This window comes from Onychomys torridus, chromosome 16 (genome assembly GCF_903995425.1).
Source record: "Onychomys torridus chromosome 16, mOncTor1.1, whole genome shotgun sequence".
Taxonomy (NCBI): domain Eukaryota; kingdom Metazoa; phylum Chordata; class Mammalia; order Rodentia; family Cricetidae; genus Onychomys; species Onychomys torridus.
This window is the reverse complement of record NC_050458.1, coordinates 63292705-63306159: the sequence shown is the minus strand read 5'-3', so window position 1 is coordinate 63306159 and position 13455 is coordinate 63292705. Positions and strand designations below refer to the sequence as shown.

Sequence of the window (13455 nt, the reverse complement as noted above, 5' to 3'; positions counted from 1 at the left end):
TTAGCCTAGTTATTGATTGGGTTGTCTGAGGTCTTGTTTAGTTTTTTGGATTCTTTGTATGTTCTAGTTATTAATTCTCTGTCAGATGTATAGCTACCAAAGTTTCTCTCCCAACTGTAGACTCTTTATTCAACTGATTATTTCCTTTTCTGTTCAGAGACCTTTTTATTTTATGAGGTCTTACTTGTCAATGGTTGGCCCTATTTCCTGAGTGACTAGAGTTCTCCTGAAAAAGTCTATGCTTATATCTTAGAGTTTTAAAGCATATTTTCCCTCTATATGTTTCAGACCCTTTGTGTGTGTGTGTGTGTGTGTGTGTGTGTGTGTGTGTGTGTGTGTATGCATGTGCACATAACCACCCTTCCCCCCCAGGCAATCTTAAATGTCATTCCTACTCAGGCACCATTCACCTTGGGTTTTTGAAAGAGACTTTCTCACCAGGACTCAGGGCTTGCTTGCTGTAAGTTAGGCTGGTTGTCCAGTGAATCCTGGAGATCCACTGTCTTTGCCGTCCCAGCCCTGGGATTACAAGCTCATACTGTCACAATAGGCCTTTTATGTAGGTGCTGGCATTGAAATCAAATCTCCATGCTTTACCAACCAAGCTACCTCCCCAGGCCTGTGTCAGGTCTTACACCAAGATCTTTATCCTCTGGAGTTTATTCTTGTGGAGGGTGAGATATGGGGATCTAGCTCCATTCTTCTACACAGGGGTACCCAGTTCTCTCAGCATTGATGAAGAGGGTGTCTTCTATGTAATATGTATTTTTTGGCGTCTTTTTGAAAAACTAGGAGACTGCCCTGTATGGGGTTACATATGGGTCTATTTTTGTGCCACACCATGCTTCTTCATTACTATGGCTCCATAGTATACGTTGAAATCAGGAATGGTGATACCCCAAGCCTTATTTTTTTCCAACAGGGTTTCTTTGGCTACCTGGGGACTTTTGTGTTTCTACATTAATATTAAAAGAATTTAAGGGAGGGTAATATAGAGGGAGACTAAAGAAGGAGAGATTAATAATAATCAGGATGTTTGAAAAAGCCATAGGGAAACACTATTTTATAAGCTTATTTAAAATACACATATTTGTGTACACACAAACATTTACACACACAGTTTAAATGGAATCATGCTATGTGGGTGACAATATTTCCCGAAAGAGCCATAGAATGTCTGCCAACCCTCCCAGTGGACAACATGGGAAACCTTCCTTCTTCAAGTTGTTAGTTATTGTGGGGGGTTCAAGAGACCCTCCAAACAGTGGAGGGTATTGCCATTGACCTTGTTTGCCTCCAGGAACTTGAAGGTAAGGCCTTATTCCTGAGGATACCACATGCTTTGGACAGAGGACTTGGAGGATCTGAGCTGGAACTGTATGTGAATGTGGTACCTCTGGCTAGAGAGATCATGGACCTTAGATAGCCTCCACCTGCTATTTTCCTAAACCTATATAATTTCTAAATACTTATCATTATGCCAGATACACATGGCTCTCACCCCTCCTCAAAGAAGCTTATTTTTCAGCACATAGAGACAATTGCAGAAATCCACTGTCAAGGGGCAGAGCCATGTCAAGGACTCCAGTGCCCCAGACCCATAGAAATGGCACAGCCTTCCCCAGGTGAGGCTCAGAGAAAAGAGAAAGCCTTCCTCTGGTCCAAGTATTGATGTTACAAATGACTGACTTTTAGCTCAAACTAATGTGTACAGAAACTATCAACCATAGCTCCCTCTCCCTGGCTGTTTACAGCCTGAGACTGCTCCCTAGAGAGATTGCTGAACCTGCTTCCTTGATTCAGCTGTATAAAACAAACTCCTTAAGTTTCAAAGCTGCTGCTGGTGCATCTTCATCCAAGTGCCCAGCCCACGTGATCCCAGATTTCCTGTATATGTGTGTCCTATTTAGGGTTACCATGACTGTGATAAAACATCCTGACCAAAGGAACTTGGGGAGAAAAGTTTATTTCAGGTTATACTTCCAGATAACAGTCCATCACTGAGGGAAGTCAGGGCAGGAACCTGGGGGCATCAGCTGATGCAGAGGCCATGGAGCGGGTATTGCTGACTGGCTTGCTCCTCATGGCTTGCTCAGCCTGCTTTGGACCACCAGCCCAAGGATGGCACCATCCACAATGGGCTGGGCCCTCCTCATCAATCACTAATTAGAAAAATGCCCTACAACTGTACCTAATGGAGGCATTTTCTCAACTGAGGTTCCCTCCTCTCAGATAACCCCAGTTTGTGTCAAGTCGACATAAAACTAGGCAGCACAATTGCCCCTTAGCTTGACACACAAACATGTCACTGTTAATCTATAACCCTTTTTTCAATGTTATTTCCCAATATTATACATTAACGTAAACATTATAATATAAACATTCCAAATTTTAAACGTCCCACAGTCTTTTTTTTAAAGCTTTTAAAAGAAACTTATTTATTTGTAGTATGTGCATTACAGGAAACACAAGAAGCCAAGAACAGCCCCCCAGGCACAAAGCAGCTCAGCTTGATGTGTTCTTCTAGACGCTGCAAGTGTACACACAAGTAGGGAGGGAATGTACCATGCTTTCCCCCACATTGCGAATATTCACCAAGTAAAAAACCCCATTACATGAGTATTTTGATAACCAGGAGTACACCACACCCTCTCAATCTGTTAGACAAAAACTGTAATCCTGTCTTCCTTGGCAACAAAAATTTCATAGAAGACAAAAATGGCAGCATGCCCCTAGATAGAAGGACTGGCAAAGTCAGAATTAAAATTCTGCATTCCTCAGTGCTCAGCTTACCAGGAAACAGAAAGTCACAGGCCACAGGAAGTACAGCAGTCCTAAGTTTATCATCAGATCTCTATACTAAAATATGAGGAACAAGGCGTGTTCCTGCTCAATGTGTTCCAATGGAGTAGCTGAAGGTGCACCCATGGCAGGGATTCTCAGGATGTCAATCACCCTGTGAGCCTCCCTCTGCCCCACCACAGCCAGCATAGCAACATGAATTAACTCACACTGTCCAGACTTGGTTGAGCAAGTCTATGCTCAAGAGGAACCTTTTCTGTCAAGCTGTCCTTTTAACCATATGCTGTTGTTTAGGACATTTATGAAGCTCAGATGTTGTGGAATGAATTTTGTGCACAAGAAACACAAGTACCTTCCCAGAAATACACATATGGATCCCTGGGTATAGTTGTAACTGTCTTCCAGATGTGGTGGTCCTAGCAAGGAGCTCTTCCCTCATCCATGCTCTTCTCTGCACAGCTCCAGTTTGGGATGATTCTAGTGAGAGCATTACAAAGGTCACCCCCAAAGGCAGCCCTTCCAAAAGACTAGCAGGAGACTTAGAGTGATTATTTTGCTACATCTAACATCCACTGGGCACTGGAACTTATCCTTGTGTACTTGGCAACACTAACTGAAATGCACACCGCAACAATGGCTTGACAACCGGGAGCCAACCACCAGACATAGGACTTTACTCCACACTCTACTCCCCTAGCCACCTCCACCACTGGTAACAGCGTCTGCTCAAAGACCCAGTTGAACAACCCATTCCCCCAGGATAACCATTCTGATGAAATAACAATGCTTAAAAGGTGTTGGTAACCCTCTGTCTTTACCATGTTGTGCATTTCTTACATTTATAATTAGTGTATGCATGTGGGCACATGCATGCCACTGTGCCTGTCTGGAGGCTAAAAGACAGTTGTTGAGTCAATTTCCTCCTTTTATCGTGTGGATCCTGGAGATCAAACTCAGGTCACCAGTTGGGTGGCAAGCGCCTTTATCTGCTGAGCCACCCTACCAGTCCATTATGCACACTTTCTTACTGTTTTGAGACAAAGTCTGTGTAGCCCTGGCTGGCCTGGATCTCACAAAGTCCACCTGCCTCAGCCTAGGATTAAAGGCATGCACTACCACAGCAAGTCTATTATGCACTTAAAAGTCTAAAGACAAGATGTTTTCTGTAGCACTCCAGTTTCCCCGGCATATGCACAGTGCAGTGAAGAAACTGCACAAACCTAGCCGACTTACAAATAGCAACATTCCACTCTAGAACCTCTCCCGTCTCTCTTAACCCGGGAGTCAGGTTTATATACCTGTCATGTTGTGTGGGGGACATTAACAATTTCACTTCCTAAGTGGTTTTAAGAGTTTTTTATTCTTACAAATTTTAACACAACTTTAAACCATGTCTTTTCACTAACTCTACTTTGTCACACACTGGCAGATTCTTTACCATCTAGGGAGACTAGGTACTGCATGTTTCGACTTGTCTGTCTTCTGTATACATGACATATTGCAAAATAAGACCACACAGATAAGAGGGACAGTAGCTAATCTTGTATTACCAAGACGTACATTAGTATTAGACTGCTGTTGTTTTTGCTCTTTGCTCTTTTGGGGGGCCTGCCACCCAGCTCCCAAATAAAGTGCATGGAGACTTCTTATGAAAAATAGCTTGGCTTGTTTCTTGTCAGCTTTTCTTAACTTTTAATTATCCCATCTACCTTTTGCCTCTGGGCTTTTTCTGTGGTGATATTTTGTTTGTGCTCTAACAAGTAAAGCTTGCCTGGAGATCAGAGTGTGGAGCTAGCCACTAGAGGCCAGGCAGTGGTGGCACACACCTTTGATCCCAGCACTTGGGATCTCATGCCTTTGATCCCAGGACTTGGGAGGAGGAAACAGAAAGTGATAAGCAGGGGTGGAGACTCTGTCCTTTCAGTCTGAGGATTCCTAGAGGTAAAAAAAGTCTTTCTAGTGGCTGGCTGCTCTGCTTCTCTGATCTTTCAGCTTCCACCCTCGATATCTGACTCTGGGTTTTTATTATTAGACCAAAATACCTTCTTTCACTCTTACTCCATGATGGCTGGGTGGCTGGCCCCTAGCATCTTCCTCCCTTTATTCTCTTGCTATTTCCTTTTCCCTCTCACAGCTTTCCTCTATTTATGTTCTCTGCCTGCCACCCGCACCTTTCCTCTCCTGCCTTGCTATTGGCCGTTCAGCTCTTTATTAGACCATCAGGTGTTTTAGACAGGCACATCAACACAGCTTCACAGAGTTAAACAAATGCAATATAAAAGAATGCAACACATCTTTGCATCTTTAAACAAATGTTCCACAGCATAAACCAACATAACACATCTTGAAGTATTATTCAATAACATTAGGCCCGTCATATGCTTTCTTTGTTCCTCCCTCCCAAACCAGCACAAGTCTGTGTTGCTCAGAACTGATTTGGTCATTCCATTTCCAAAGACAGCATGTCACCATGAGTTTAAACAGGAGAATCCACAACATGTATTATTTACGACGTCTACTTTAACATACTTTGGGCACTTCCGAACACCCAGAAGGACTAGATGTTTCAGATTATGACATAAATTTGTCCCCTATATGCACAGTAGTGTTGAAACCACACACAACATAACAATGGTTAGATCTCAAAGTGTCCTCTGCTGAGAGTATTCTGGTCTCCGACCTTCTTTTCCTCTAGCCTCTCCCCTGATCATGTGACACGGGCACTTTCACTTGGATGACACTTTCATAACTCTCTCAGCAGACAACCTTGCTATGAAGTTTAACGCAGAGAATCCAGAGTGTGTTAGTTCACTCACTCTACATTTGCCATCCGTTGGCAACCTCTTCAACACCTAGGAACTAGAGATCATAAAACGCGGACTCCTTTGTCCAGTGTGGACACTACATATAGAACAGCAGTGTTAAATGAGATGTGTCTAACATATGGGGTGATGGGCAAACTAAAAATGTCTAGCACACTAAACTTTTTGCAGTTTTTTTTCTCTCCCGCCTCCTCAATCCACTGAGCAAGTACAGCTGGTGCACTGTTCTCAGAGGTGGGTTAACAATTCTGTTTCCAAACATAGTCTCTCTCCAGTTTTTCAAAACTATTTACACAAAATATTATGCTACTACTTCTACTTTGAAACATATCAAGTGCTTTAAAAATATCTAGAAAGACTAGGTATTCCATGTAAGAACTTTTCTGCTATTCATGCTGCACTGATAAATAAAACTGTATGCAAAGCAATGGTTATTATCTGAGGTGTCTTCTCCATATAACCATCTGGGTTCAACCCACTCTCTTTTCCCATCTCTCTGTCATACTAGACACAGGCCTATGGAACGCTTAGAAACAGCTGCACAAATTCATATCCCCAAATCATTCACAGAGCTATCTGTCCTATAAGTTTGAACAGTGTACACAATGTGCTAATTTTACTACTTTGTCATAGATTGGCAACCTCTCTAACATCTAGAGACTAGAAGCTGAAGATTTCAGACAGATTTGTCCATTATATACAGTGTACACCCGGCAAAACAAAATGTAAATAATAGAAGTGGCGTCTGAAAAGGTCCCAGATAAACACAGTAGCCCATGACCGCACTGCCTCCCTGCATTTTCTTTCCAAACCAGTGAGCAAGTCCAGACAGTCCTGCTCACAGAGCGGTTCAAATTCTACTCCCCAAAGACAGCATTTCGTGAGATTTCGCAAAAAGATATTTACAAAGTGACATTTTACTACCTCTACATTTAACATATGTTGGGCACTTCAAAACATCTAGATAGACCAGATGTCTACTATGTACACAGCAGTTCGGTAAATGGCACACATGTAACAAGAGTAATAATTAAATTTTTTAACATGGAAAAGTAAAATTTTAACACAAAAGTACAAAATGCATTATTGTTCTACTCTGGCAACCTCTTAACATCTAGAGCGATTAGATGGTGTAAGTGAGGGTCCTGTGTCCTTTACATGTATTATGTACACAGCAAAGCCAAACATCATGGGGCAGTGGTTTCTTTTCCATCCATGGAGCACAATAGCTTGAGCTCTGCATGTCCTTCTCCCAGGGACCAGGGCTGAAACACAATGTGGTCAGCTTAGTAGGGGTGTGGCTATTCCTCCCCATGCAATCTTTCAAATGAACCTAGAAAAAACCGTATTTACATAATGTGTTGTTTTTACTACTACTTATAAAACACATCAGGCACTTTAGAGCAGGTAGAAAGATATTTCCAAAAAATACTTGGCATTTCAAACACACACACAGACACACAGACACACAGACACACACACACACACACACACACACACACTCGGGGTGGGGCTTGAAATGAATAAAATGCATGAACAATATAATAGTTAGAACATTAAAAAAGACATCTTCTTTACGTGACCAGTCTGGCTCTGGACCTCTTCTTCCTCTGGCTGGGTCCTCTAACTATTGAACACACAAGGACAAGTATCACCCCTGGGGTCTTTCTAGAGTCGCCTAAACAATTCCATTTAAAAGCCACTGCCCCCCCCCCCCATCTTGCTCTGTAGCCCAGGCTGGCCTGGAATTCACAAAGATCCACCTGCCTCTGCATCCTGAGTGCCCCTCTCAAAGCCACTTCTTGAAGACACACCTATGATTTTTTTTTTTTAAGCTGAGGAACAAACCCAGGGCCTTGTGCTTGCTAGGCAAGCACTCTACCGCTGAGCTAAATCCCCAACATGTTTTTAATGATGACTGGGTACACATGTGATTTCCTCTCTCTACTTTACACTGCGTAGGCAGTCTCTACTGTTAAATGTCCAGATTTAGCCAAAGGTCTCTCTCAAAGAGAGAAATCTCTCTCATACTATATACAAGGCCCTCTACAGAGGCGGGTATATCTCGGCCGCATTTCCTAATGGCCTCATGTGGTTGTCACATCCTGTTCCGTCTGGGCAGTTGTGAGTGTTCCGGGATCGAGGGGCTCATCCACCCACAGGCTGGAGGTCGTGGGGGGCCCGGAGGAAGGAGGCCTCACTTCCTAGCACACTAAGCTCTTTGCCTGAACTCAAGTCCCACAGTTTTCAGAAATTCAAACACTTAGAAGTTCAGAGCATTCAGCTGACCTGAAATGAGAGTTCAAGGACTCTAGCTAGACTGACAGCTAGGGAGCATGCATGGGGCCGATTTAGGTCCTCTGCCACGTGGGTGACAGTTGTGTAGCTTGGTTTATTTATGGGGCCCTAGCAGTGGAACCAGGATCTGTCCCTGGCTCATGAACTGGCTTTTTGGAACCTCTTCCCTATGGTGGGATCATTCGCTCAGCCTTGATTCAGCTGGGGAGGGTCTTGCCTCAACTTGATATACCATCCTTTGTTGACTCCCATGGGAGGCCTGCCCCTTTGTGAGGAGTAGATGGGGTTGGGGTGCGTAGAATGGAGTTGGGAGAGGAAATGGGTGGAGAAGAGGGAGGGAAAACTGTGGTTGATATGTAAAATAAATAAAACAATTTAATAAGAAAAAAAAGAACTTAAAAATTCAGTCTTTTTAAAATCCAAAATATTTTAAAATTTAAAGTCTCTCAACTGTATGATCCTGTAAAATTAAAAAAAAAAAAACTTTTTACTTCAAGAGGGAAGAACCAGGACACAGCCACAATCTGAACAAAGCAAACCAAATTCCAAAAGTGCATGTAACTTGATGTCTAATTATCTGGCACCCACTCATAATCTTCTGGGTTCTTCCAAGGAGCCTGGGTCACTTCTTCGGCTCTGCCTCTGCAGCACACACAGCTTGTCTTCTAGGCTCCAGCTGGCTCCACTCCACTGCTGCTGCTGTTCTTAGTGGTCATCCCATTGTACTGGCATCTCCAAAATGCTGGGATCTCCTAATGGAACTGGGGTGCGCTTTCACCAATAGCCACTTCTGGGCTCTTTTCATGATGCCAAGCCTCAACTTCTCTTCATGACTCTTTCAGTTGTGGGGCTTCAACTAATCCTGAGCCTGCACCTTCACCAGTGGCCTCTCCTGGTTCCTTCCAGTGGTAAGCCTCAGCTGCTCTCCATGACCCCCTCATGCCTTCAGAACCAGTATCACCTGGGTGACTCTTACACTACCAAGTTCAGCTGCCAGCATGAGGTACAACCTTGCCTGCACCTGGAACACAGCTTCTGTGTGCTGACCATGAAGAACCACCTCCCAGAGGATTTCACCTCAAAGACGCTGGTCTCTTGTTAATCCCAGCTGAGACTTCAGCCCCAGCTGACCAGACACCACAGATTCTTCACACAGAAGGCCTGTTGGAGTCTGCACTTCCCTCTGGAATGTCATAAACCAGGCCTTCTACCCTCCGCACTGCTCCTGACACTCCTATCTTCCAGACTGCTCTAGAATAGCCCACAGAGCTCTCAACACTCAGTGGCTTTTCTTACCCAAAGTTCCAAAGTCCTTCCACAATCCTCCCCCAAACAAGATGGTCAGGTCTGTCACAGCAATGCCCCATGGTCTTGGTACCATTTTCTGTTCCTAGTTAGGGTTGCTATTGCTGTGATAAAGCACCATAACCAAACAAACTTGGAGAGGAAAGGGTTTGTTTCAGCTTACACTTCCGGGTAACAGTCCATCACTGAAGGAAGTCAGGGCAGGAACTCAAACACAGCAGGAACCTGGAGGCAGGAGCTGATGCAGAGGCCATGGTGAGGTGCTGCTTACTGGCTTGCTCTTCATGGTTTGCTTGCTCAGTCTACTTTCTTATAGAACCCAGGACCAGCAGCCCAGGAATGGTACCACCCACAATGGGCTGGGCCGTCCTCCATAAGACAGTAATTAAGAAAGTGCCCTACAGCCAGATCTTGGAATTATTTTCTCAGTTGAGGTTCCCTCCTTTCAGATAACTCTATCTTGTGTCAAGCTGATATAAAACTGGCAAGCACAGTGTTTCTGTGTCTTTGGTTTTACATTCCCTCCTTACCCAAGCTAGATCAGTCCTTAAGCCAAGCAGATCACAACAATCCAAACTAGTCGGAATGCAGATAATACCTTTAGGTGTGTCCAACCCCCAAATAACACATCTACAATGCAACCCCTACATCTGAGGTTCAGGGGACATCACGGAAGAGGGAGAGAAAAGATGAGAGCCAGAGGAGGCAGCGGAGGAGGCAGGCCTGCCGTGAACTAGGGTCTTCTAGACATGGTACAGATGATGCACTCATGAGATCTCAACACAGGGCCGCCTAAAGAAGACTTGCAGGGACCTGTTAGCATGCTAATGTGTATGGGGCGAATTCCACAAGGTTCTCCCTTTAGATGAAGAGCTATAGGCAGATCAATGGCTGCTGAGAAGGGAGAATCAGTTTTCTACAGAGATAAGTGGTCATCGCTAAACACATGTACACACCAGCAACACTAAACGGACTCAGTAGGTTTTAAATCACACACACACACACACACACACACACACACACACACACACACACACGTAACTACAGAAGACAAGGCCATGAATTTTAGCTGGGCGACATGGGAGGAGTTAGAAGGGGGAGAGGAGGGATGGGAATAAATTTTTAAAGAATTTCATACTGAATTTATATTAAGTTAAAAAAGAAGAGATGGAGTTGGGGATGGGATGCGAAGGTGGGTATGTGGATATTGAAGAAGTTAGGAGGAAGAGTGCGGGGTGGACATGATCAGAAAACATTTTATGAACTTCCTAAAGAATTAATAGAAATATTAAAAAAATAAGATACCAGTTCAGGGGTTATAACTCTTAACTAGGTAACTCAGGAAGAACATTGTGGTAGAAATATTACAGGGCTAAGACAAGCCAAGCTGGGCCATATGTTTTAGATATAAACTTTACCTAACTATATATAGTTTTACATACTTTTTCATTGTTAGCATTGCCAGAGGCGCCCTTTAAGTCAGTGGTCTAAAACGCTGCCTGAAGTTCCAGTTCTTGGCAACACAGAATCTTTTCCTGCCACTCTGAGCGGTCACTCCAGGCAATGCAGGCATTTCCCCAAGGTCCTTCTCACAGCTGCCTTCACCTCCTTGTTTTTCATGCTGTAGATGAGGGGATTCAGCATGGGGGTCACTGCACTGTACTGCAAGGAGGAGAGCAAATCCAGGGCGGACCCGGAGGTGGGCACGAGATAACGCACCAAACCTGACCCAAAAAACAGGACCACGGCCACAAGGTGGGAAGAGCAAGTGTTAAATGCCTTGCTCCGGCCTGTGGTGGATTTCATGCTCAGGATGGTGGAGACGATGCGTGCATAAGAGAGGAAGACCGGGAGGAAGGTTCCCAGCCCGTGCAGCAAGATGGAGCAGATCAAGATGTCAACGTGGATGGAGATATCAGAGCAAGACAGAGGAAAGAGAGAGGGCAGCTCACACATATAGTGCTGTATGATGTAGGCCTCACAGAAGTCCAGGTTCACAGCCAAGAGCACAATGACCACCGAGCTGAGAGAGGCCAGGCCCCAGGAGAGCAGAACCAGCTTCAGGCAGAGTTCATTGCTCATTATCTGGCCGTAGAGCAGCGGGTGGCAGATGGCTGCATAGCGGTCGTAGGCCATCATTGAGAGAAGAAAGGCTTCTGTCCCCGCAGTGATGAACACGAAGAAGACCTGAGCCAGGCAGCCCTCGACTGAGATGGTCTTCTTCTCAGACAGGAGGTCCTTCAGCAGCTTCGGTACCGTGACCGACGAGAAGCAGAGGTCCAGGAAGGACAGGTTGCTTAAGAAGAAGTACATGGGCGTGTGGAGGTGGGAGTCAGCCACGATCACCAGCAGCATCGTCAGGTTCCCCGTCATGGTGAGGAGGTAAATCCCCAGGAAAAGCACGAAAAGCAGAGCCTCGATCAGGGGGTCGTCAGAGAGCCCCGTGAGAAGGAACTCTGTGATGGCGCTGTGGTTCCTCCAGGCCATTTGTGGATGGTTCTTCCTTGGAATAAAGCGGAAAGAGGTTACATCTCTGACGGTTGTGACCATGTCCTTTGGGGGGTTCATCCCATGTAGTCCATCCCTCCACTTTGCCTGGACTCTGCTCAGCTCCCTCAGAGCTGCCCTCCCTTGTGTCTCCGGGGAAGTTTCAAACCCTGTTTTGTCGTTGTTGTCGGCAGTTCAGGGTTCACAGGCTTCAAGAGAATTCTCTCCATTTCTGACTGGCATTTGCAGGGAGAGTGAGTATCTCTGGGTCCACCATTTTAGTCTTGGTTTTTCCTGCACTCAGTCCAGAAATTTGAAAATGTATAGCACAGGTTTGTGGCGTCTAATCTCCCTCCCTCCCTCTCTCCCTCCCTGTCTCTCTCTCTCTCTCTCTCTCTCTCTCTCTCTCTCTCTCTCTCTCTCTTGTTTTTGGTTCAAATTAATTCAATGGCTCCTGACCAGGGCTGACTCCAATAGGGCCGACTCTGACACAGTGCCTGGGGTCATGACCTTTCAGTGGCAGGTGAAAATAATTTCTATAAGATTAGAAGTAGCTGGTTGCAGTGGTGAAGACTCACGATCTCAGCACTTTAGAAGCTAAGGCAGGAGGATGGCTATGAGTTCCATGCCTTGGGCTATGTATGTATTACTAGGCTAATCTCAGGTACAAAATGAAATGTTACCTCAAAAAAGAAAAAAAAAAAAGGAAACAATGGATACAACAAGACTAATTTTAGTTATCTTTATGACACTGTAATAAAATATAAATTATTTTTATGGGAATGGGGACCCATAAAAGCAAAAGCAGCTGGCATGCGAGGAAGTCACAGTGACCTCACGGACAGCACACCTCAGTAGAGCTGTACATAGAACATTTCTCAGCCTCTCTCTCAGCTGCTTTTAAGGAAAACCTGTGAGGGAGGCGGGAAACCCGCTTCCCTAGGACACAGTTTTGTTCCTACTTTGCCGTGAGAACTTTGGTACCCAGGGAGATGTTGTAATGTCAGCTTGGCAACATGTGAAAAAAAAATAATGACCCGCTTTCCTTGGACTGCGGACTCTGCCTCGCTGGGCTCGCAGTGAAGAGTTACAGTGTCTGACTTTGATATCCATCCTTTCATCTTGCAGCCATTTTACTGATTTTTGACATAAAAGAAGATTTGCTTCTTTCTCTGTCACTGGTTGTGTTTTCTAACACTTTAAATACAGCCTCCTTTTAATTTTAGGAATCTAAACTTCCATGAGCTCTCCAATGTCTCCCCAAAGACTACATAAAAATAGCCTGTCTTGGTGACTTCTTCTTCAGCCCACACTTTGTCTTGCTTTAGTCATGGTCTGAGTTCTGTTTCTTCCCTCAGGTCAAACATGCATTGCAGTTTCCTTCCACCTTCTGTAACAACTGTCTTAAAGTATCTCTTTCTCTGGGCACCGCCACACCCCTTTCCTGGGGGTTCCAGGCCACACCTCCCACACTGGCCTGGATGCCCACACTCTGTGGCTTGCTTTGGACAAGAGCCTTGGACTACTTCAGCTGTAATCTCATCCTCTAATCCCTCAACAGCATTAGTTCCTGGCAGAAGGATTGCGGATCTAGTCTGAGGAGACTGTTGCTGAATTTCAAGGAAGCTTTCATCAGCAGAGTGAATCCTGCAGCATCCTCTGAGGCCCTCAGTTTTGGAGAGGCTGCAAACAATGTTGCATTAGTTCAGAAGAATGTTTGCAGTGTTCTCCTTGTCTCTGT

The 13455-nt window shown here is 44.8% G+C and overlaps 1 protein-coding gene across 1 annotated transcript; it reads right to left on the bottom strand.

The window, feature by feature from the left end:
• Positions 1-10778: 10778 nt before the first annotated feature.
• Positions 10779-11714, bottom strand: LOC118596668 (olfactory receptor 8S1-like). Its single transcript, XM_036207529.1, has one exon. The coding sequence runs from the start codon at positions 11712-11714 to the stop codon at positions 10779-10781; it is 936 nt and encodes a 311-aa protein (XP_036063422.1).
• Positions 11715-13455: the final 1741 nt, after the last annotated feature.